Source organism: Polypterus senegalus, chromosome 16 (assembly GCF_016835505.1).
Source record: "Polypterus senegalus isolate Bchr_013 chromosome 16, ASM1683550v1, whole genome shotgun sequence".
NCBI classification, from domain to species: Eukaryota; Metazoa; Chordata; class Cladistia; order Polypteriformes; family Polypteridae; genus Polypterus; species Polypterus senegalus.
The window spans coordinates 90,917,477-90,944,274 of NC_053169.1; the positions used below are offsets into that span (position 1 = coordinate 90,917,477).

The 26,798-nt window shown below is 38.1% G+C and overlaps 1 protein-coding gene across 1 annotated transcript in view; it reads right to left on the minus strand.

The window, feature by feature from the left end:
* adss2 (adenylosuccinate synthase 2) overlaps window positions 1–26,798 on the minus strand; it is a 63,450-nt gene that overhangs the window by 18,387 nt on the left and 18,265 nt on the right. The window contains exons 2-8 of the mRNA XM_039737956.1: window positions 18,094–18,196; window positions 12,680–12,748; window positions 11,582–11,632; window positions 10,512–10,578; window positions 5,938–6,045; window positions 5,047–5,128; window positions 3,845–3,971 (exon numbers count right to left, since the gene is read on the minus strand). Coding sequence (XP_039593890.1) covers window positions 3,845–3,971; window positions 5,047–5,128; window positions 5,938–6,045; window positions 10,512–10,578; window positions 11,582–11,632; window positions 12,680–12,748; window positions 18,094–18,196 — 607 coding nt within the window. The remainder of the gene's footprint in view (window positions 1–3,844; window positions 3,972–5,046; window positions 5,129–5,937; window positions 6,046–10,511; window positions 10,579–11,581; window positions 11,633–12,679; window positions 12,749–18,093; window positions 18,197–26,798) is intronic.

Below are 26,798 nucleotides of genomic sequence, written 5' to 3' on the forward strand. Positions count from 1 at the left end.
GTTAAAATACTTGTCAACATTTGTTTCCTCTAACAAGCAAATGTAGTGTTTCATCAACCACTATAAATCAATTGGCATCTTCCAAATATCCAACATGACAGCATGAGGTTTCACTGTTGGTAGATTAACCTAGAGCTTAATTTACTTTTATTGAGTAAGTTATTTATTGAAACATAAACAATATACACTGAGATTTTGACTTACTGATTGTATATGCATACATTAAATAATAATCCTTTATTGTGGTAACTGTCATTAACTTGTGATGTGTCAGTGTGAGGAGCAAAGAACATGAGACAAGCAACTTGGGTTATATGACCTACCTCGTCAAAACCCACCAGGTGAACCACAGGCTCTTACTGCTTATTTAAGAGTTATAGATTTGGGATATTAGATTTTCAACAGACCTTCTATGACGAATAAAAAATTTGGACAGCGTTTTCCCTTGCCCGGACGCAGGTCACTGGGGTCCCCCTCTGGAGCCAGGCCTGGAGGTGGGGCTCGACGGCGAGCTCCTGGTGGCCGGGCCTGCACCCATGGGGCTCTGCCGGGCACAGCCCGAAAAGGCAACATGGGTCTCCCTTCTCATGGGCTCACCACCTATGGGAGGGGTCCAGGAGGTCGGGTGTAGTGTGAGTTGGGTGATGGCCGAAGGCAGGGACCTTGGCGGTCCGATCCTCAGCTACACAAGCTGGCTTTTGGGACGTGGAATGTCACCTCTCTGAAGGGGAAGGAGCCTGAGCTAGTGCGCAAGGTTGAGAGGTTCCGGCTAGATATAGTCGGGCTCACCTCAACGCACAGCTTGGACTCTAGAACCAATCTCCTTGAAAGGGGCTGGACTCTCTACCACTCTGGAGTTGGCACCGGTGAGAGGCACCGAGGGGGTGTGGGCATACTTATTGCCCCCCAACTTGCAGCCTGTACATTGGGGTTTACCCCCGTGGACGAGAGGGTAGCCTTCCTCCGCCTTCGGGTGAGGGGGGGTGGGTCCTGACTGTTTGTGCGTATACACCGAACAGCAGTTTGGAGTACCCACCGTTTTTGGAGTCCCTGGAGGGGGTGCAAGAGGGCATACCTTCTGGGGACTCCCTCGTACTGCTGGGAGACTTCAATGCTCACGTGGGCAATGACAGTGAGACCTGGAAGGGCGTGATTGGGAGGAATGGCCCCCTGATCTGAACCTGAGCAGTGTTTTGTTATTGGACTTCTGTGATCGCCACGGATTGTCCATAACGAACACCATGTTCAAGCATAAGGGTGTTCATATGTGCACCTGGCACCAGGACACCCTAGGCCTCAGTTCGATGATTGACTTTGTGGTAGTGTCGTCAGACTTGCGGCCACATGTCTTGGACACTCGGGTGAAGAGAGGGGAGGAGCTGTCAACTGATCACCACCTGCTGGTGAGTTGGCTTCGATGGTGGGGGAGGATTCCAGTTAGGCCTGGTAGGCCCAAACGTGTTGTGAGGGTGTGCTGGGAACGTCTGGCAGTGTTGCCTGTTAGAAGTAGCTTCAACTCCCACCTCCGGCAGAACTTCGACCATGTCCCGAGGGAGGTGGGGGACATTGAGTCTGAATGGGCCATGTTCCATGCCTCTATTGTTGAGGCGGCTGACCGGAGCTGTGGCCGTAAGGTGGTCAGTGCCTGTCGTGGCGTCAATCCCCAAACCCGTTGGTGGACACCGGCGGTGAGGGATGCTGTCAAGCTGAAGAAGGAGTCCTACCGGTTGCTTCTGTCCTGTGGGACTCTGGAGGCAGCTGATAGGTACCGGCAGGCCAAGCGGAATGCGGCTTCGGTGGTTGCTGAGGCAAAATCTCAGGCATGGGAGGAGTTTGGGGAGGCCATGAAGAATGACTTTCGGACGGCTTCGAGGAGATTCTGGTCCACCGTCTGGCATCTCAGGAGGGGGAAGCAGTGCAGTGTCAACACTGTATATAGTGGGGATGGTGCGCTGCTGACCTCAACTCAGGACGTTGTGGGTCAGAGGGGGGAGTACTTCAAAGACCTCCTCAATCCCACTAACATGCCTTCCAATGAGGAAGCAGAGCCTGGGGACTCGCAGGTGGGCTCCGGTCACCGAAGTGGTCAAAAAACTCCTTGGTGGCAGGGCCCCGGGGGTGGATGAGATACGTCCGGAGTTCCTCAAGGCTCTGGATGTTGTAGGACTGTCTTGGTTGACATGTCTCTGCAACATCGCATGCACATCGGGGACAGTGCCTCTGGATTGGCAGACCGGGGTGGTGGTTCCCCGCTTTAAAAAGGGGGACCGGAGGGTGTGTTCCAAATACAGAGGGATCACACTCCTCAGCCTCCCTGGAAAAGTCTATTCGGGTCTTGTTCACGAGTGAGGGAAGAATGGAGCGTGAGATCGATAGGCGGATCGGTGCAGCGTCTGCAGTGATGCAGGCTCTGCATCGGTCTGTCGTGGTGAAAAAGGAGCTAAGCCATAAGGCAAAGCTCTCAAATTTACCAGCTGATCTACGTTCCTACCCTCACCTATGGTCATGAGCTATGGGTAGTGACCGAAAGAACGAGATCGCGAATACAAGCGGCTGAAATGAGTTTCCTCCACAGGGTGTCTGGGCTTTCCCTTAAAGATAGGGCGAGAAGCTCAGTCATCCAGGGAGGGGCTCAGAGTAGAGTCGCTGCTCCTCCGCATCAAGAGGAATCAGATGAGGTGGCTCGGGCATCTGATCAGGATGCCTCCAGGACGCCTCCCTGGTGAGGTGTTCCGGGCACGTCCAACCGGGAGGAGGCCCCAGAGAAGACCCAGGACACGCTGGAGGGACTATGTCTCCCGGCCGGCCTGGGAACGCCTTGGGATTCTCCCAAAAGAGCTAGAAGAAGTGGCCGGGGGGAGGGAAGTCTGGGCCTCTCTGCTCAAGCTGCTGCCCCCGCGACCCGACCTCGGATAAGCGGAAGAGGATGGATGGATGGATGGATAGATTTGGGAGCAGATAGGGAGAATATTGTCAACTGGTAGACCAAATAGATTTGTTTCAAGAGAATGCTCTCTTCCATCCCTTCCATCAATTAATTATATATCCAACAGCTTGTTCTTCCTCCTGGACATTTTAGATACTAATCTATTACAATAAAGTTTATAGTTACTGGACTGTTGAATGTTTTTGCTGTGTATAATTTGCTGAAAATAGTGGAGGAAAATACAACATATGAGGTTGTTGTCTTTCATTATCAATAATAATATATAGTTTTCTTTCATTTACTTTTGAGCATTCATTCTTATGTTGTACTAATAGTCAGCAGGGAAGTAGTGTTGGCAACCTTTTTCTTGGTTTATTTTTGCTGCCATTCTAGAGAGTGGTGGCATATGATCTTGTGTCTTTCAGTTCAGTATACAGTACATGGTGGGTTACATACTGAAAAACAAATGGCTTGACTCCCCTGTCCAGAGGCGGCCCCTACCACCCTGAACTGGAGAAAGTTTGGAGAATGTTATGTTTTACTTCCTTGAAGCAGAACTTGTAAATTTCACTACACATGTATTTTCTTCACTTATGATATACAATACCATTCACATTACATGTTCTCATTAAAATCAGTTTTCCACTATGAAGAAACCAGACCTTAAGCAAAATAATTTTCATTTTCTTAAATATTAAATATGTAGCAATCTGCAACTTGATTTACCAGGAAGCGAAAATGTGACATTTTGTCTTGACTGAAAACATTGAAACAAACTCCTGAAGACCACAGGGCCAATGATCACATGGAAGCTAAATTATTTTCTAATATTCATATTAAGATTAAAAAAAAAACTTGACAGAAAAAAGAATAGTTAAAAATATACAAAATTAATAATCCTACTTCAATCCAACATACCAAAGTCTATATCAAGAAGCGCAGCATTTGCACCTTCAACCAGAATATTTTTTGGAGGTCCATGCAAGGCTTCATACATGAAATATACTCCATCTTTTACCATAGGCTTTACTCGTTCAACATATACCTGGAACAGAAAAAAGAATGACACTAATTGCGCTGTTTGCCAAGTGAAGTCAGAAACAAAACACACAGAGAATAATGATTCTCACCAGATTCCCTTCATGTAAGATTACTCATTGCTGGAATGTATTACTGAACTGGCATATTTAGGCTCTTACCAAACAATCTGACGATGACTAACAATTAGGTCACTTTCTACATTTGTGACATACAGATAAAAAAATGTTGCATCAAGTGTTTATGTTAATTTTGAAATATGCCAGATTCCTCTTTGTTATGCATTACTTTTTAGCAAAACTGGTATCAGATATGTTTAGCTTTACTCAAACTCTCTCTCACCATAATGCTCATTTTAACAGTGCTATGGCAATTATAAAAATACTCTTATCTCCATCAATAGTACCATTAGAAACATTTGAGTACTACAGCTTGACCCCATGGATGTCCCTAATTGGTCAGTCACCTTTATAACCATATCAAATTTTGATTTTTTTGGCATTTCAGAAATCATTTAATTTGGAAAAATAAAAATAAAACGGAATATAGAAAACACAGTATATGGAGAAGTTTGCCTCCTGAAGCAGTTTATCTTTTAATCCAAATAAATTTTAACTACTGCAGGACTGAACTGAGAAATTGCCATGCTGTTAACTACTGCTACCTAAGAACATTAATGGAAAGCATTTTAAAAATAGGGGAACACGGTTGTTTGAGAAGCCACTTTAAGTGATGGTAACACAGGCTTCTATGTAATTATGTGCTTCGCAAATTCTATCTAATTTAAATAAGGATTTTACACAGTACTAATTCCCAACTGTGATTTTACCAGAACTGGATACTCCTTTAATAAAAACAAAAAGCACTCCACATATGTATGGCTTTAAAAAGGTCATTTAAATTTTAACACAAACCCTGTAAACCATGGAAACAACAAAAAAAAACAAAAAGAACAATAACGTTTGGTAGATTCACAAAGACAAAATATTTAAATAGATTTTACTTTTTTTATAACAACCCTGTTTTCTTCTCGGAAACAATGCAGCTAATCGGAATTTGTTTTGTGCGAAAACCAGTTTTACCTTTAGTTTTGACAGTTCTCCTTCAACATCAACCTCAAGTGTTGGATACATAGACTTATATTCTTTAGCGAGAACCTTAAACCTGTCAAAAGTAATACATCAATTACAAAATTGTTAACTACATCAGTTTCTCACAAGCCACGTGACTGGCACTCTAAATATAATCCCATTGTTGGGATTTAACCCTTTCAAGAACAAAAAAACAATATCTGAAGGCATTAAGCACAGATAAATAACCAAAAGTCTTTACTGAAAATACATTTAAAAATACTAAAATGTTGTTATTTTTTAATATTAACTTAACTGCATGTGCTACATCAGTACAATTAAGAATGTCATTAATATTTAAGAATTCAAATTTAACTACATGTGTACACCAACAGCAGACCCTCTTATTTAGTAGAGAGATGTGCACAATAACACACACTTATACTGTATACAACATCCCTTGCAACACAAGGCTGTTCTTAGCTAAAGATAAATTTAAATAGCTTAAACACTTGATTTCTCCCTATACTTTGAAATATGTAGGGACATACTTAACATGGGAAATCCCAAATCTCCCAAACTTGTCAGAGTAAACTAAAATAACAAAAAAAAGGAATAAATAAAAACAAGAATATTTGTACAGCACCAAAACCACCAACTACCCAACTACTCCCTAAGGAAATAAAAGCAAGGCACTTTCAATATTGACTATAAATGAATTTTAATTTTCATATTCTGTAAGGAACCACTAATTAGTCAGAGTAAACAATGTGCGTTATTTACACCTCTTAATGCAGCCATGGATCCTAAATTACTGGTCTTTAGTAAATGTTGAATTATGTGTGAAAAATGTATGTATGCTCTTTACAATGATTTTACTGTAAATAAAACCATTAAATTTACCTCTCAGCAAAAGTTTCAAAGTCAGACAAAAGGTCACATATTCTCAATCCACTTCGAGCAGCTTTCGCAGAATATACGGGACCAATCCCTTTTTTCGTTGTACCCAAACTGTAGGAGGAATATTTAGGAAAATTTTTTATGTCACTTAAAACAATATACTAAACACGTGGGGAACATTTTAATGTTCTGAGTTATTAATATAAATCTTGGGACAAGACATTTTCAAAGAGAATTTCACGCCGCGCGAGACAAGACTTTGTGCCAAGAGATAAATTGAAAACCTAACAGATCCAAGTAGGGGCGGAAATAAAAGTCAAAGTGTAGAAGAAGAAAAGACAAGAAGAGTAGAAGAAGACAGAGTAGAAGACAAAGTAGAATGTTGTAAAGAGGTTCAAAAACTTTGACGCGATACACATGCAGAGCTGGTTAGAGATTATGAAAGTACTAAAATTCAAAAGTCTCAAAAAACTGATAGTAAAGATCACATTAGCACTAACAAATGGAAATTATTACCCGGTGAAATAACGGAACAGTGAAAAGAGATTGAAAATATGGACATAAGTCATATGACAGAGCTACTAAAAGTTTAAATTCAAAGAAACCACAATTCGGTCAGGTTTATATTTATGATCATGGAGAAGCAATGCAACATAGATTTGAAAAAGTTAAACGATCGTAGGTAGGTAGGTAGATAGATAGGGAAATAATACTTTATTAATCCCAAGGGTAAATTCATATTTCATGTATTAGAAATTCTACAGTCAATAATGGATACAAATCCATATGTCCAAAAGTATTGCACTTTACACAAAATTCATACGAAAAACACAGACAAAAAAGTTTTCTTGGATTTCTATATGAATCCGAAAGGTCATGCTTGCATATATAATAAACCAACATGTGACGAATTGTTAGCGATAATAGTTTCGAAAGATGGAGATACCAAAGACAGAGAAGTCTCGCATCAGAGAAGTAGTGTGTTAAAGAAGTTATGAAAAAGAAAAGGAAACATTTTAAAAATAACAACCTGATTGTCAATGTAATTGTTTTGTCACTGTTATGAGTGTTGCTGTCATCAAGGATTTGATTATCATTATTTCTTTCAATCAGGTTCGTATTTGGAGGACGTGTTGTTTTGAAGTTACATTCTGTGTTTGTCAACCGTTGTAAAGATAACAGGTTTCATTCATCGAAGTGTTCACTACCCAAATCGCTACTCATGAATGTAAGATGTTTAACAGGCATTCCCGGTATTAACTTGTGCTAAACATACCATGGTGTGACGTAAGGAGAACTGACTGTAAAAAGGCAAGGCGGCACGTATTTTGAACGAAAAGGGAGAAAATAACGAAGGAGCGGAAAAGTGAGAAGGAAAACTGTTTAAATAAAGAAATAGAAAGGTGAATGGAAAGAAGCAGCCAGCGGTAAAGCAAGGAAGACTCCGTAACAAGGACAGTTGGGTGCACGTAGAATGTGTAACAATAAGATTGTTAAGCCTTATGATAATGTTCCCGCATGGAGGGCTTAGAGAGACGCACTGGGAGAAGTATAGAATAGGGAAGCCCGTGTGACTGTTCTGCTGTTCTCCTTCGACAGTTCTGTGGCTTTGCATATTTGTATGCACCTCTCTAAAGTCAGTTTGTCTTCTCTCAGTAATCTTTGTTGCAAATTTGCATCACTGGTTCCGCACACAATTCGGTCACGCATAAGGGAAATTTTAATCTCCCCGAAATTGCATGTGCCTGCTAACACTCTCAGATCTGTGATGTAGTTGTCTATATTTTCTCCCCTTGCCTGATTTCACAATTCTCTGCCGCTCTCTCCAATAAGATAACGGAATAATCTGACCTTAGTGTTTTCCTCTGGCATTGCAAGTTCCGTGTATAATGTGAACTCGTCCTTCCATGTTCTCCATGACTTCGCCAGGTCTTTAGCATCAAGGCTTTATACCCTGCATCTGCTCATGAAACTTGTATCTTGCGAATATCTCGTGTGATCTTGCGATGTCCACAGCTTTATTTAATTTTAGCTCAGACCCGGCACTTAAAAGTTTCTCTCGCACTTTCGCTGAGTTTGTGCCAAACACTATTCTATCCCTGACCATCTGATCTTCGTTTGCATAAGCAGAGCCCTTCACCAGCAATATAAACCCCGTTAGAAAGTGATCAAAAGTCTCGTTTATACCCTGCGTCCTCTCAGTAAACTTGTATCTCGTGAATATCGTATTCGTCTTAGGCATGACAAACGCCAGCGGCAGCGTGTCTATGAACTTAATTTAAACTTAAGCTTTATACCTTGCTTTCCTATTCGTTTGCATAAGCACAGTCCTTCACCAGCAATTTTAACTCCATTACAGCAATTTTAACTCCCTTACAAAGTGATCAAAAGTCTCGTTTAAACCCTGGGTCTTCTTATTAAACCTGTATCTCACGAATATCGTACTCGTCGTAGGCATGACAAATGCCAGCGGTAGCGTGTGTATGAACTTAATTTAAACTTAAGGTTTACACCGTGCTTTGTTTCAGCAGTAGCTGCACTTATGAATATGCTTGTATGCGTCACTCGGTTCATATTCTTTTGCTGCCTTCTCAATTGTGTAATGCATTTTTTGAACAGGTTTCATTCATCGAAGTGATCACTACCCAAATCGGTACTCGTGAATCTAAGATGTTTAATAGGCATTCCCGGTATTAAGTTGTGGATTTGCCTGCGAATATTTAGCGGCAGTGTGTCTATGAACGTAATTTAAACTTAAGCTTTACACCTTGCTTTCCTATTGATATGTGTACAAATGCTTGTTCAGCGTCAGACGGTTTCCGCAGTAGCTGCACTTATGAATATGCCAAGCACAGTCCTTCACCCACGAATATTTACCATATATTTGCAGGCACTCAATTACGTGGGAGGCGTGATGATGCAGGACACAACTCCACCTCACACGGCAACCGAGCTGCAGGCTATGGCCGTATATATGGGCGAAAGTAGGTTCCAGTTATGACCGTTACACATAGAATTTCAAAATGAAACCTGCCTAACTTTTGTAAGTAAGCTTTAAGGAATGAGCCTGCCAAATTTCAGCCTTCCACCTACATGGGAAGTTGGAGAATTAGTGATGAGTCAGTGAGTGAGTCAGACAGTGAGAGCTTTGCCTTTTATTAGTATGTATGATAATATAATATAATATATGTATATATATATATATGTATGTATACTGTGACGGACAGCCGGGTCCCATGCCCGGCCGGGACGCCCCTGCTGCATATGTTCCGGGGGAGCCACCATGGACAGCTCAATACCTCCCCCAGGACGCTTGGTGGCAGCCTCCCCGGCCGTTATTAGTTTCCCCGTTCCACGTGGCTCCATGGGACATGGAGTCCTCCACAGCCTGGATTGGAGATAGGGTGACCGCTAGGGGGTGCTGCCAAGAGCCAACAACCCGGTTGGACGAGTTATCAGCCCCACCCGGAGGTGCAATCAGGGCCAGCTGGTGAAGCACCTGGAACACTTCCGGGTGGGCTATAAAACGGGCCAGACTCCCTTCATTCGAGGCCAGAATCGGGAGGAAGAGGACGAGGTTGCCTGGGAGGAGTGGTGGTGCCAGGAAGGGTTATTAAGACAGCGATTGTGTGCTTTTGGGACTGTGTTGGGCCTGTGGGACACGGGAAGACGTGTGCCCACGGGTGAAGAAAAAATAAAAGCCTGTTTATTTTACACGTGCCTCTGAGTAAGTCTGTGCCGGGTCGGGCGCTATATAACACCTTTTACAATATATATATATATATATATATATATATATATATATATATATATATATATATATAAATAAAAATATAAAACACACAACATGTTAATCTGCATCACGCACTTGCAGGAAGAACTTGGGGGTTGGTGGCAGGTTAGGCACTCTAGCCACTGTGTAAAAAAAAAAAAAAAAAGTCCCCTTCCATTCAAACTAGTGTGGTGCTGACGTGTCACCCATTGCACAGCTGCGCTTGGGTCCTAATTTGGGATCTTGAGGTGCTTCATCATGTATTGGGTGCGGGAACACAATGAATCAGTGCATGCTCCTAACCTCTCTCTCTTGTGCCCCACTTTTCACAATGCAAGAACCAAATGAAGACAGGATGCCATTTCATGACAGGGTAGAGTAGGCGAACATTTAAGTAAAATAAGCAAAACAAAATTTAACTATTTGGTATCCCCCCAAGAGAAAACCAGGAGAAACTTCATAACCATGCATTCTACAGTAATACAAAATGATTTAACTCCAGATCACAAAAATTCCTTTCTTAGCTATCATGCAGGTTAGATATTTCATAAACAAATCCATTGACATTTTATAACCAGGAGTATTTCAGCTCTAGGCTTGTCTTATAAATGTTTTGTTTTTTTGTAATATTAAAGAAATATTTACGTTAATATCTGGTCATAACATTTTAATACAAGGACATACATGCAAAGGCATATTTGGCTCAGTACTCCATTTTTCAAAGATAACCTAAACAAAGTGCTAAATCATAATTTGCCTTTTCTTGAAAACAAAGGGAAAAAGACAATAATACAGGAAGCCGTACTTTTTCCCTGCTTGCTGTTGCCTCTGTTGCTCCTGGACACTATCAACTTCTTGATGAAAATCAAACACTGTGGCATAAAATCAAATAAAAGTCAAATGAATTCTAGTAACTAATTAAGACATAACAAAAACTTGTGGTGCTGGTACAGTGCATTATATTTACTTTCATGAGGAACTGGAACTGTCAGGACAGGTGCCCCAGTGCAACATATGCTTTCCTATCATTACTAACAAAGTATACAGAAATTAAACTTTGTGATAATAATACTGTAACAAGAGTTCCAATTAAATGCTGGAACTGGAAAAATGTATATTTATGCTTTGCTAATTCATTACGCCTGACTTAGCAGGATCTACTGATGTTTAATTTCTACTGTAATATACACAGTCTAAAAATTTTTCATAAATTTGCTATATACATTTATTTGAAGCACAAACATTAAAGTTACATTGGAGTGTCAAAATCAAATTAGATGTTCTGTACTTTCATACCTTTTTTAAACTTTTGATTTATAAATAGATACAAATAATAAATGAAAAAAGTAAAAAAATAAAAATGAATTTCACTTCAGGCGTTTCAAAAGACATTTTTAAACTAATTGGATACTTCATAAGGTACACTTAAAGAACAAACAGTGTACAGTATCAATTTATACACACATATACTTTACACTAGCTAAATAATGGACTACTGGTCTAGGGCTTAAATCCAAGTAAAGAAATGTCAACTAAATGAACTCCAAGTGTAACTGGAGTCCACAATACCTATGACATCACTCACAGCACACAAACTCAAGGGAGTCATTCTCGACAAACCCATTTCAAGGTCCTAGTCACTTGTATTAATGAAATGTATTGCATTTTTCATTTCAGAGGATGGACAACAACTCATACATAATATAAACAATCTAGGCTTTAATTAAAAAGACTATTAAGTTGCATGGCCAACACTGATTGGCTTTCAAATTTACTAAAATTTGAAAAAATAAATAAATAAATAAATAAAAATTAACAATTAATAACAATGTGTAAGAATATTATGATTGAAATGCTCTTTCAAAATTAACTTACCAATATGAGCTCTGTCTGAAATAATAAGTCTCTTTTCCCAACCTTCCAGACCTACAGGATAATTAATACATATTAATATTTTGATTATACTGATTAAAGGTGTGAATAAATCCCTATAAGATGCCACTTGTACAACTAAATTGCACATCATCTGGTCTTAAGTACTGATAATGTGTGCAAATGTTGACCTAAAAGTGAGCCTGAGGGCAGTTTAGTGTGTCAACAAGAAGAAACCTTAATGTCAACAGAAACAAAAAGTTTTACACTATCTTCAACCAAAGGAGTTGTCAAAACTAACCATGCAAAAATAAAGACCAGAGACAGGCTGCAAGGATGTGCTTGTTACCTCATTCTATTACACTTTTCCCCGTTACTACCATGCCTTTCTTTGTAAACTTTCTTTCGTTTGTACATTCTTATAATATTGCATATCCTTCCTCTCTTAGAATCAGTGTGGCACAAATACATACCTATTAAACTACTTAAGAAAGAGAGAAAAAAAAGAATTATGCACCAGGCCAGCTTCATAGCAGTTCAGCAATCCACCTCTACACTAAGCTCATTTGTCTCAGCTACTGATAATTCTTAAATAGTCATAGCTTATTTGAAATATTTAATTTATTGTTCTTGTTGTTGCTTCTATAGTTCAATAATATTTGGTACCACTAAAATGCTCTCCTACGCAAAAGAATAATTAATATGACACAAATTCAATGTGGATAACAGCCACATTTCCCATGTCCATGTAGCTGACTAATAACCAAATTGCCATGTTTTAGTGAACACAAACAAGACACGGTTAAATAATTTTTTTCCTCCCATCTACAATCTCTGGCTGACATGTCTATTTTACCAGGATGTATCAATATTAAACAAAAGAGATTCTGGATTTTTGCTGAAAGCCAATGTTTGTAATAAGTTAACGCTATTAAGAGCAACTGTACTGTTGTTTCGCCTTTAATGATTGATAGTGTACATTTAAATTAGATTTTTCAAAATAAACATTTAACATCATAAAAAGGTACAGTACCACAACACAACCTTTGAATGAAAGTTATATGGATTATTCAAACAAAGAAGAAGAAGAAATTGACTTACCTTTACCCTTCTTCAAGTTTTTTTCTGCCTCTTCGAAAAGGCCTGGAAGATGAATTACTACACCATTGCCTACATTAAATAAAACATTTGCACACACATTAAAATCTGAATACATTTCAGTGAATTGAACCTCTATCTTATCTATCTGATGTTGCAGCATCTGCTGTAAGATTTGTGCCAGTATTTTATTTACAGTGTAATAAGGACAGTGTTCCCTTTTGTTTCCACACACCCAGAATAATGCCATTAGAATAAGAAAAATGACACACATACACACACATACACATACACACACACATATATGTACACCAAAACATACATAAAGGAAGGAAAAACTAAGGAGCAAATAGAAAAGTATCAACGTAAACATCTTTGAAACTACCTTCAAAATGTTGCTGAATCGTCTGTTTAATTGGGATGACTTTCCCACGTTACTACCTCCTGTCCTTAACACCAGGGGCCTCATGAATAACGTGGTGCGCAGAATTCGCACTATAACATGACGTAAGCACAAAAGCTGAAATGTGCTTATGCACAGAAAAATCCAGATGCAGGAATCTGTGTGTACTCCAACTTCCATGTTCTTCCGCTCCATAAATCCCGGTTTGCGTAAAAAGTAACGCACGTGCCTGCTGTCCCACCCCAATTCCTCCCAGAATTACGCCTCTTTGAATATGCAAATCAATATAAATAGACCTTAAGCTCAGCATTCTGTGAAAAGACATTGGGAAAAGCATGGGGGAAATTATAAGAATTTCAGCGAATACCAAGTGGAGGCAAAGGAAAAACATACTATTTGTTGAATTAAACAGTGGTATAATCAACAAAAGGAAGTCGATCGAGTGACAAAGCATGTTGGAGAAACTCGAAAGCTCAAGTTCACAAAGTCGCACAGTGCCCGAAATAAAAAAAGAATTTGAGTTGTAGCCCACCGTCTGAGTGTCATATGAAAGCTTATTAGGGTACAGACAAAAAAAAATAGGCACACAGTGGGGAAAAAAGCACGAAATGTCAACTTTAATCTCGAAATTTCTACTTTAATCAAGTAGTTTATTTTGTCATTAAAGTAGAACATCATAAACTTCATCTTAAAATCATTTAATTTACTAGTTTCTCAAATTCTATCGTAACTAAAGTAGCATGTTAAATGCTTTGTTTTGTATTTGATCTTGTATGTGTGTGAATAACTACGTACTTCCGTTCTTTCTCTTTTTCCGACAGGACACAGAATCCATTACATTCGTGATATTACAGCTCTCTGAATAATTAAAATACTGAGATGTATACATGATATCATTTTCATGATGATTAGAATGAAAGCATGTTATTAAACATGGGAACACAGTGATTGTTCATATCTCACACAAGATGCTGCTGTGCCATGCAAGACCTTCGATGAAATAATTTATTGTAGTAGTACTGTCTCTTCCAAACATACTAACCTCCAATTCCTGTCCTTACTTTTCTTTCTGCAAATACCCAATCGCCACACAATCAGCTCTGTAATAGACGTTAAGCCATCTGTAAGCTTACAACCACGATTATTCAAAACTTTTAAGGAACATTGAAATATCTTCATAGTACGTGTTTAATTATTCTATCCGTCTATCCTTCCAGGTGTTGCACCAGCCTCAGCAAATATACAGCGCAAGGCAGGAACAATACATGAGCCTGCTAGCGCTGCGGCACAGTATCCACACGTTTAATTATTAACAACACAGATTATTTAAATGAAGTTAAAAGTTTTATCTGTATAATATAATCAACATATTTTGCTGCATTTCATCTTAAAAATGATATCATCATCATATGTAAATACATGCTTTATAAAGTGGCGCAGGTTGTGCAATATTGTAACTGTAGTGCAAGTTTACAGTGGGGTAATTGTACTTATAAGTACAGTTCTACAAGGAGCAATTGATTGAGTGCATTTATAGTTCTTGGGATGAAACTGTTTCTGAACCGCAAGGTCCGTACAGGAAATGCTTTGAAACATTTTGCCGTGGCTGAGGCAGCGTGTGCTTGATGCTGTATACCGATAATTCTCTTTCCAATCAGCTGCTGCTATTCCCCACTCAGATACAGTGATAAAAATACTCAGAGTGGTGCAGTGAGAGTAACATGGAAAAAGATGATCTGCTGTGGCAACCCTTAACAGGAAGGTGCAGTGAGTGTAACAATGCTAAAGTAGTTAGGGTATTTGGAATACTATGGCTATTCCCTGGACCATTACATTGTTACAGGTTAATTACAATCAGATGCATTATACTAATAAACAATATGCAGTTAGTCTCATTGTATTTATAAAGCCGCGTCAGGAATGTGGATCTAAGAAAGAAAGGGTAACCAACACTGGAACAGTGGCACTGCTTTGACGCTGGGTGCCGCGAGTCTGCAAAACCAAGCGGAGAACTTGCATACAACAGGGTATGAGGTACCGTGGAAATGTGCATGGCTTTTCACCAAGTTTAGGTTTTATACATCGCGATTTGAACATGGAAACATTCTTACACAACATTTCTGTGCGTACGCACCGTTTATACATTAGGCCCCAGGTGTTTAATTTCACCTTCTACCTCCCTTTCAACATGTTGACAGAAAGCCGTTACCACGGCATGCTTTTCAATTTTACACTCCACACTAGATTCACTTCAGGACCAAGTCCTGTAATAACATTTGGTGTCAGCCATTTGAAGTCCATAGGTTTTCACTTATACATCTGAAGGAGTCGATTAATCCTCCTGTCACCTCTCCTGAACCTCTCTCTTCTACATACGATACTGTAAGAATTACTTCTGGGGCACCCAAATAAAAAATCTATATTTTCCAGCACCTCAGACGTCTCATTTTACTACATTGATGAACGATATACAGATGATGAGCCTGTCTGAAGAAGGCATACTAATACATACTAATAACACTCACAAGATATTACAATTCCTTATGACACAAAATGAAGGCTAAAAAAAAAAACAAAAAAAAAAAACTGAAAGGGAACGAAGGGGAAAGAACAATCAGTAATAAATAATTACATACTATATACTAAATGTAAACTTTTTATTTATTTATTTTTTTTTTAAACACAAAGACTTACCAACCATGTATCAATAAAAATTAAAGTACAATGGTGGCTGCCTGGTACAGTACAGCTGCTCCTAACACAGTTATGATAAATCTCTATATATAATCTTCATTTGGGTCTTGATCTTTGTTTGTCCGCGAATGAATTAGAAGAAGCACTAGATGGCAGTGGAGGGACAGCTAAAACATAGGCATTGCATTAAGAATCTCCTCCAGGCTTATACTACTGAAGACTGTAGTACTCCAGTCACACCTCAAAACACAGACATTCAAACTAAACAAATTGTTGTGCTTTAAATTAACTAAAGAGACCTTCATTTAGATCTTGATTTTGTCCTGAATTTCACATTACGCGTAGACCACCTTCCAGTTTAGTACGTTGTTGTTACTCACGGATGTCAACAATGTGCCGGAATAACGAAAGGGGTGGTGGACAGTGTTACGCTGGTTAGCTCCTGAGGCCTGGTTAGAGAATGAGATTGCCGAAGATAAAAGGTACATGCCTATGTAACATATGAATGAAAGAAAGACAGTGGGTAAAATGAATGACAACGTAACAGCACATTCCGGAAATTATTATTGTTACGTTGTAGCTGGCGAGTGCTGCGCGTCTCACAGATGTACCGTGGCTTGCTCACATGTCAGTGAAGTGATCCCTATTTATGCTTTAAAGAGCCTGGATACCTATGTGTCCCCCTTTAATAACCATTGCTCCGTGTATATTGCCTTACTCTTTGGATTCCCACAAAGCAACCTGCGAGATTGGAGAAAGGTTGAGAAAAGATCGTGAGAGGAAACGACCGGGTCCTGAAAACGAGACGGACTGTGAACGGACAGAAACAGAAATGCTCCTACACCACCACATAATTACGATTCGGATAGTGATTCCGAGTGGGCCGTTACTATCGAATCAATATCCAAGGGTTTTCTTTTTTAATTTTGTTTCCCTTATAAAAAATCATAATGCTGTGCGACGAAGGGCCCAGTTCACGACTGGTAGCCGCGTTTAAACAGGTAGCTCTTCACAGACAACTTTAACACGCGCAATGTAGTTGGGCGCACATGGCTAGTAGTTAATATTCTTAATCAGATCCTGACGTACGGACATAAAAGAAAACAGATTTTTCAGGTACTTGACAGACAACATATTTCATGAATATGTTAGCTGTGTTTAATATTATGCATTATATAAAATACCTTTCATAATGTGCACAATGATATCTTCATTGTTTTGTCTTGCACCTAAACTTCTACATAGTGAAATATGTTGCTACTCTGTACTCTTTTGTCAATTTTCCACACAATAGTGCTGTACTTTTTAATTATTTCCCTCTCTCTTACTTTAAGAGACTCTGTAACTCCTAGTTAAAGCATTGTGATATCATACATATATTTATTTGTAGGCTGGATCTGATACATTGTGCATACATTTTTTTTTTTAACTCTGTCCTAGAACGACCTGGCATGCATTACTTAAAACACCTGCATCTTTGCACAAAGCTTAAATATTTAGAGACACGTTTTGAAATAAATATAGGCTAAAGATGTAAACTGCCAGAGTGTGTTTATGTGTGAATATGCAATATGAAGGACTACCCCCCCGTATGGTATTCATTGAGGTTATACATTCATTCAAGATGTTGGCAAACAATTGAGGAAAATGCATTAAACTGAAAAGTACATGAATTACGGTACATGTGATTAATATATTAAAAAACTGAGTTTAATTAGGATACAATGTCCTCTAAGAAGGCATGTTATTTAGCTTTAATTAACTATGTCTGGTTAAAACTTCAGGATTTGAGACTTTTAGTTTCAATACATATTTTCCTCTGGAAATGACACCACCTACAAAAACAGTTCCAACCACTTTAAGTTTCCTTTAATACAAATTAACTTTAGCATTTATTATTAGCTTTGTTAATAATCAAATGATAAAAGAACATAGACTATATGTTGTCTTTTAGTTTGGCTGGAGACACAACAGTAATTAAACTAAGCAAAAATGGCTAGCAATTTATTATAAAAATATATATCTATCTATAAAACCTCTACTGTTAAACAGAGGCTGATTAGCTTAACCTAAGGTGATATATAAAGGAGACTTTAATGTAAGTATTATATCACTTTTACACTACTCTTTTGCAGTTACAGATTCAATAACATTAACCCTTTTGCAACCAGTAATACACACACACAAATACACACATTGTGTATAATATGCCACATTTACCACTGTACTAGCAATAAAAAGGAAAACTTTGTCAAAGATAAATATCAAAACTTTGTACATTATGAAGATTAAACACAATGAATATAGGATACTGACTCACCAATAAATGCTGTAACTTTAGGATTAATGATTCCACTGGGTAAAAGATGAAAATCATATTCCACAGAGTCTACTACTACAGTATGACCAGCATTGTTCCCACCCTAGTAGAAGAGGAGAAATGATTGTTAACAGAACACAAAATATGATCACAGAAACTGTGCACTACTTAATGCGTAATTCCCAAAAGTCAATGCTTTAAAAGTTATATTTAGCAGCTACTTGTGTTTGGTTGAACATCTACTGCTGGATTTATTTATATGCACTTCACATCCTCCGTTTTTATTCTACAAGATCAACACAAGTTACCAAAGTGCTTTTTCAAGATTACACACAAAATGATTTTAAAGATTAATAGAATATATCAATATGTTCTTTCATCTTAGCTGGATAGTCATAATTATTTATAAATTTAACTGAATACAGGTGGAATCCTGTTATAACGAAACTCACTGAGCCATAAAAATATTTCACTAACAGAAATGTTTTTATAATAAATATGGGGAAAATATGTATAGGATCATAACCAGGGCCGCCGGAGTTTCACAATGTCCAATGGCACCGGTGTAAGGACAGCTCCTTAGCTGCTCTGCTGTGCCTGGTAAACAGTAAACCAAGGGCAAAGCAATTGGTTGTCCTCTGCAGTATCAGGATAACTGCCACAATATTTATCATTTAACGCTGGGCTTTGATCTGCTCCTCTGCACCCTCTCTTGATCCGTCTTCAGCAGACGATTCTGAGCCGCTGGTGTTCATCTAATCTGAAGATGGGAGCTAGAGCATGACGATTGCCCGTGTTAGAGACTGTCCCTGCCTTCTTTATACAGTGATAAAGCACCTGTATTTTCATTGAAAACCTGGACTCATCTTCCTGTCTCTTTCGCAACTCTGTAACCCATGCTTGACAATACCTGGATAAAAAACAGTGCTTCTTATACTGCAAAAAATTAAACGTTAGATGTAACTTTTCTTTTTAAGGAAAAATACAGAATAAAAATGAGATGTTAGATGTAGATGAGGTGCAATTCCAAAATGCTTTTGCAATGTTATTTTTCTTCATTCCGGATTCAACTTTTTTTAGGATTGTTAATTTTTCTTTAAGTGTAAACGGACGCCATTTCTCATTTTTTTTTGCTGTTGATATCAAAGAAAACTTTGAGAAGTGCTATGAAACTCCAACAGTACGGTATACACAACACAACTATCCACATGGATGCTCAGTGGAGCACTGACTCATAATTCGGCTATGTGTATGATGTCACGCCTATGTGCTCAACGAGCCTGCACAAGACTGTCTGAGACCGGAACTTTCACAACAGACTGTCTCTCTCTTTGAGACAACCTGTTGCATGTGTCCCAAGACTCAAGTGTAGAAGAGGCATTAATTATTTTTTTCATTATCATCGTCAGTGGCCATTTTTGGTCGAAAAAAATATTGGGTATACTGAGATTAAATATCGTTAAAACAAGATTCGTTTAACATGATGCTCTATGAACGTTTGTTTGGGCCCACAAAAAGTATTCGACATTCTAAAAATTTCATTACTTCGGTATTCCCTATAATGGGATTTAACCTGTATATGGAATTATCCATTTTTATTTTACCTTCAACTGGCAATGGCACAATCATTACTTCCACCAGATCTGGTAACTGTCTGAAGTTTGCACAATACCTACCCCTAACTAAATCCACTGGGGTAGAGCCTGACCTGGCAGTGTTTTGAGAGATCGTCAACTGAAGTGACAGCAGGATAGACTACAGATTCATGTGGCACAAATCCACAATCAGATGACAAGCATGAAGCGAGCACAAAAAAAAAAAAAATCTGGTCAAAATCAATGATCATGAAATGCTTTATTTATATCAAACACTGCAAACTTAAACAATAAGTTACTAAAAAATGGTATGTGCCAAACTTATATCTTCATTAAAGTCATTACCACAGAGTATATGGAAAATAAAGAAAAGAACCTTTCAACAGCTCAAACAGACAAGCAAAAACTAAGAAAGGATTTTTGTTCCTCACTTTAAACAACAAATATTTCAAAACTAAGTATTTTAATTATAAGCATAATTTCAAAATAACCGATTAATCAGTTAGATTCTCTAATCTAGTATGACCTGCTCTACTCTTATATTATTTCATCTTTCTATGGGAGTTTCTTAGTCTAACCCACCAGCACTCAGTGCAAGGCAGAATACAATTTTATAATTTATACCCCTAATTTTAATTTAGATGAAATTTTAATCATTACTCCATTTTCTGTACTTTAAAATTGTGATGAAATGAGCCATCACAGTCATGGATTTTGGTGGTCACAAAAAGCAGTAATGATTAGGGAATTTTATGAAAACTTGAAGTTCTCTCCACCAATGTTATGTGTAATTTCTATAATGCTCAAAATGCAGCAATGAACGACCCGATATGTTTGATTCATAACTGCAAGCTTAAGGAGTAGGTAACAGGTTTTTTTTAGAAGTATGGAGCACAACGGCTTATACCACTAACTTGCAAAATTGAATTGAATATTTGTATGACACATGCCCCAAGGCAACTTTACATACAGCAGCATAACTTGTCAAAAACAAAATAGAAAATTAACTAGACAATGATAAAAAAAATACTTTTACTTGCCAATGCATGTGCTCAATGTTGTGTAATGAAACAGAAAGAAAAGCATGGCTTGAAACAGTCTTAAAGAAGTAGACAATGCACATGACCTTTCAAATGTGAAAACTCCAGTCAGCTTAAAAAAAACAGTTTGGGATGTGCAAGAAATCCTAAGCACTCCTACCATAAGAAAGAATTAAACTTGCTCACATTAATTTAAAATTTCCCTTAAGAGTGCATTAAAAACAGTTTTACACTTCCTGATAAACGGATTAAATACAACAGAACATGATTCTGCAAGGCTAAAAGAACAGCTTCAGATACTGAAGGTGACAAGTAATGCTCATGGCTAAGAAAAACAACAACATAACACTGATCTAACTAGTAACACTGGTCCAAACTTTGTGGAAAAACAGATCCAATGAAAAATTATTTATATAAAAAAATCATAATGGATATCACCTTAATTACGGTCAGTGCTACCCTGAGATGGAAAATAAGATGCAGAGATAACCCAGAGTGCAGTGTGGATGGAACAATTGGAAGCAGATATCAGGAGTATTGTGTGACTAAAGAATTGACATGAAGGTTTAAGGTCAGGTTTTTAAGACATTGTTAAGACCAACAATGATGTATGGACTGGAGACATGAGCAGTAAAGGGAACAAAGGAGAAGAAATTAGATGTGGCAGAAATGAGAATATTCAGATGGATGTGTGGAGTTACAAAATAATAAGAAGAAATGAGACAATTAGAGGTACAGGAAAAATGGGAGAGACATCAAGAAAGTACAGGAATGTAGGATGAAGTGGTATGAACAGGTCATGAGGAGAGACAATAAATATGTGGGCAAAAGAGGGAAGTACAGGGGAAGAGAAAGCAAGGGACACCTAAGTAGATAAGGATGGATAAAGTAAAAGCTCAGAAGGAAATGGCCTTGACTGGTGATGAGGTACAGGATCAAGCTGCATGGAGATGGTTGATGAAGCACATCATCAAGAGAATGACCTTTTTAGTCAATAATGGGTTATTTACAAAATACAGATATTTAACAAAAATGTTCTATCTAGAACTTACAAGTTATAGGACACAAAATTTATAAGTACATTTTTGATGAAACAGTCTTAACAGTCTACACTACAAAGTGTATGCTCTTGGTGGACTGCTGTTCATTTAGGATCTACGAAAATGAAACAGCACATAAATTTAATCAGAATAAAATCAATCTCACTTACTCAAATTTTAATTTTGTGTATCATCTACAAGCCACCAAGAAGAAAAAAAAAAAAAGATGAGAATATGGCAAGGTTTTATAAGTCAAAAGTATAATTAATGACTTGGAGAAAACTTCATCCATCCATTATCTCACCCTGCTTATTCATAAAGAAGGGGTGGAAACAAGAGTCTAACCCAAATGTAACAGGTTTGAGGACAAAATCAACTATAAAACAGACACTAGTCTACAGCAGCAGACACCATCACTCTTACTCATACATAGCCAGTCAATACAATATAGTGTTTAAAAAACAAACCCACACAAACACAGGCAGAGAAACATTCAAACAGAAGGCAAACCAGCCACGTACAGAACCAGAATCCAAACACTAACGTGGCAGTACTACCCACAGCACCAATGCACTGTTTAGCTCAAATAATTGGTGTGAAAACTATAAAAGATAAAAATATGCAAAATCATTATTCATTACGCAAGAACAAAACATGAATCATGGATACATTTTTATTTTGCAAGTATGTTTGCTCATTCGTGGTCTGGTGTGATAAACATATAAACACTGTACAGATTGTACCAAACACTGGGTTACTTGTGATAAACATAAAACTCTCCTAAACAGATTATCAGGTGCAGTGCTGCCTAATTGCTTTATTATAGAAAGCCAGAATGAGATCACATCAGGAATAATTAAGCAGGAATTAGCATGATCACAATTTTTAAACACCACCAAATACAGAAGGTTCAGCATGTACACTATGAAAATAACTTATAGCATCTTAATACGTCCTAAAGATCATTCAACAAAATGAGTTTTAATGTCATCTCTAAATTGATCCAGCATTTATGTGAAATGGATCAGCACCCTGACTATGTTCGATTCCAGCTTTATGTCTAATGCTCCTGGGGCAGACTATGACTCCCATGAACCTCTATTAGATTTAAACAGGTTTAGTGAACAGTTGGATGTACAATTTAGACAAAGATTGTTTATTCTTAATTTAACTAAATATTTAAATCTAAACATACAATAAGACTGAATTATATAATTTGAATGCTGCTTCATGGAACTTCAGTGTTCCTTCAAATATTTTTCCAACAAAGTATCCATCATTTCATGTTACGTGTTAACTATTACAACTGGCCAACTGTTTATGATTTTTAAGTTATATGTAGCAATCCAGTCAGGATTATACTGTAAAAAGTTCTATCGTTTGGGAAAAGCATTGTTGGCTTGCAAAGGAATAACTTCCACTGAACATATGCAGCAATGGTCTTACAAATTAGCTCTATCAAAGGCTGCTGCTTTGTTCATATACTGTTTGATGTACAGGAACTACATGTTCTCAGTATAAAAATTTAGGTGAACCCCACACACAGTAAACAATTCTACCTAAATTAGCCAAAATGTGTCATAGCATTTACCTGTTATTTACTGTTAACAGCATTTAAAAACATTGTAAAAGTTGTTAGAAATTACCTTTTTGTGGCTGAACTATATTTAAAGTGATGTAATACACACAGTGAATTTAGTTTTTACTTCATAAAAAAAAAAATCAATAGCAACCTTGCATTTCTATGAAAATTCTGAACAGATATTTATATGAACCCAACAAATTGTGAAGAGGAGATGTCATACTTGGTAACACTTGAAAAATTCCATAGTATTTGAATGCTGCAAATTAAGCAAAGGATTTAACTACACTAATAAGTAAACCATATATTCCTGGTATATTATATATATATATATATATATATATATATATATATATATAGCAAACCCAAGAACATTGATACAATTTCATTGTTCTGCCTCAAATATTGTTACATACAGTATAACAGCTATTAATTACTATAACAAATGGTGCAAAAATATTAAACCATCACCTAGTGCAGGCATGTCAAACTCACTACTATTGGTGGGCCGCTTCGACTGCCATATGAGTGTCAGCAGGCCGCACTGTAACAAATATTATAGTATTATACAAAGTTACTGTAGCTTTCTTTCCAATATTGAAAACTTTAAAAAAATGTAACACTTAAAGTTTAAAGTTAAGCAATTTTTTTCCATATAATCTCCGTATAACAGCGTACAATTAGAGTCATAGCCTCTTAGCGAAGTCCTTGTATAGGAGTCTTACAGTCTGAGATCTATTTCTTTTGTCCCGACACTTGGCATCTCTTGTTAGTAACTAGTTCGTCAATATCAGGCTTTAAATCTTGTGCAACTACAGCTTTTATGAGGGATAAAAGGTGCTCAAGAGTCAGTCTTGAGGAATGTGGGGTTTTGGTAGCTTTCATTAACGAAAACGATTGCTCACAAAGGTAAGTGCTTCCGAACATAAGACAGTACTCACGATGCCAACTTACATATCTGCACATACGTGGGTGGCAGGCAAGCATACAAGCATGGCACACCAACTTCATTGAATTTTTGCCTTCAGAATAGAATCTGACTGTAGTTCAATTCCATTTGGATATTCTCAGGCATATTCTCAATGTTTTAAGAGTATGGTGACTTAAACAGCGCAAAGTCCTGTTTGTGTGAACTGAAATCACGAAAACGCTCACTGAATTCACTGCTCAGTAACTCAAGTTGAAAAACAAATCCTCCAAAAATCTAATTTTACTTTACTAAGTTTACTTCAAAGTTTATATTGTAAAATAAGCTGATATGCAAAAAGCCCCCTGACTGACACTAATTTTACAAACTCAAAAATCACAAAAATTTGTTAACAACTCACCACCTTCTCGGGTCCACTTCAGATCTTCAGCTGTAGTCTGCACTAACTGTTCATTACAATACTAGCATAAAATTACATAAAACTAGAGCAAAAAAACATGAAAATATGTGAGCTATTACTACTCGTGATGGTCAGTTCTGCCCATGGCCAGTCTCAGCAGCCTTGCCAGTAGTGTAGCTTGCCAGGCTGCTGCAGCCTAGCACTTCAGTTGCAACGTCGCGGCTCATTAACTTTGGTCAAGGCTCATGGGGGGGCGGCGCAGTATCATGCCTAGGGTATCAAGGAGCTGACGCTGCAGCTGCAACTATACTAGCCGATGACGTTTCCGGTACCGTAATGCCATGGGAAAACACGCTTTTGTCAGAAGGCGAAAGTAAGAAAAGGCAATAAGTAACACCAAAGATGCAGAATGATTCAATCACAAACGATAGTAATCATTTCGTACAAGTTTAGTGCTAACTAGGATCTGTCATGCGGGCCGCATGTTTGACACACCTGACCTAGTGTAACAGCCAAAACTTGTTGTAATAATGGATGCTAGCTACACTTAACTTTTTACACTTTTTTGGGTACAGGTAAAATTCCATTAGAACGAATATCTTTACAACAAAATTTTCATTACAACAAAATATTTTTATGGTCCAGACAGTTTCCCCATATGACACAAGTCTATAGAAATCTCGTTACTAAGAAGTACTGCACATTCAGCAGATATTTTCATTACAACGAAGTGCACAAAAGACCAGGAAATGCCTGAATGAATCATCCACAGAGCAGTTAGTTTTGCGGCCACAGCTCAGTTTTCACAACAATCCCCAAATAGAAACACTATTTTTTTTTCTTTCTTCGAACTTTCCTCGTACTGTTTTTTTTTTTTCCTTTTTTGTTTCTTGCGGTTTTCAGTGATACCTTTTGCTTATTGCTCGTCAACATTTGAAAAACATCCATTGGAATTTAAGTCATTGTCACCCTCCTATAGAAACGGCAGACACGGAAAACGATAACAGTTCAAATTAGAAGAAAAAAAAAATAATTTTTTGCAGCTCTTGATTGCTGTAAAAAGAAAAAAGACATTGCCAGTGAATTCAGATTTTCTCCATCAACGCTGTCAACTTTCTTGAAAGACCAAGCAAAAAAAGTAGAAAAATCTTGGGTTGCAAACGTATGTGAACTGCTGCATTTGAAGACTTCGAAAAAGCAGTTTTTATGTGGTTCAGTGATGCTCGTTCAAGAAACATTCCTATTAATGCGGCACTCATTCAAGAAAATGTGAGGTTTGCAAATTGCAACTAGACAGCAAGCCGAAGAGTGTCCTGAAGTGCAATCTCCGTGTTTGTACGGGGCAATAGCAGGCTCACAGATATGCTGTGTCTCTCCGCCAAAGTAAACAAAAAAAGATCTTGATGGGTGATGCAAGGTTAGGAGCACGTAAATAGTAAATGCAGATAACAGGATTACTTGATCACTGACCTGGCCACGATCTTGCCTGACTGCTATGTCTGTGTATAGCAGAGTGGCAGATCACGCTACAATAAATAACTGTGCCGTTCCTGTTTCAAGCTGAATAAAGCTGGTTTTACTAAAGTACTGAGACTAAGCCTCGTGTTTTGGGATGCAAAACAGGGACTTATAATGCGACCCCAATCTTTTATGATTTGCTTCTGTGGCGCTTCACTGCAGCGATGTGAGCCTCCTATTGCCCTGCCCCAGCAATGGACAAACAATCTTCCACAGACGCTGCAATCGCACTTCAGGACACACTTTAGCATGTCGTTCCCGTTGGGTGGGGAGTGGGGGGGTCTCAAGAGTTCAAAAACCTCACAATATGACTGATAACTGTGCTGCCCACAACATGCTTCCATATTCAGATAATGTTCGCTTTGAATACCTCCCACCGAATTGCACGGCAGCGCTTTAGCCATTGGATTTGGGCATCATTCGAACCCTGAAAGTGTATTATCGCAAGGAAATGCCGAGAAAAATTCTCGTCAGCATAACTTGTAGGCAGGAGGAGATTAAAAGTAACGCAAAAGAAGCTATTGAAATGATTGCACACACCTGGATACAAGTTAAAGAAAGCACTATAGTAACAAACACAGAATTTCATTACAACAAAATAT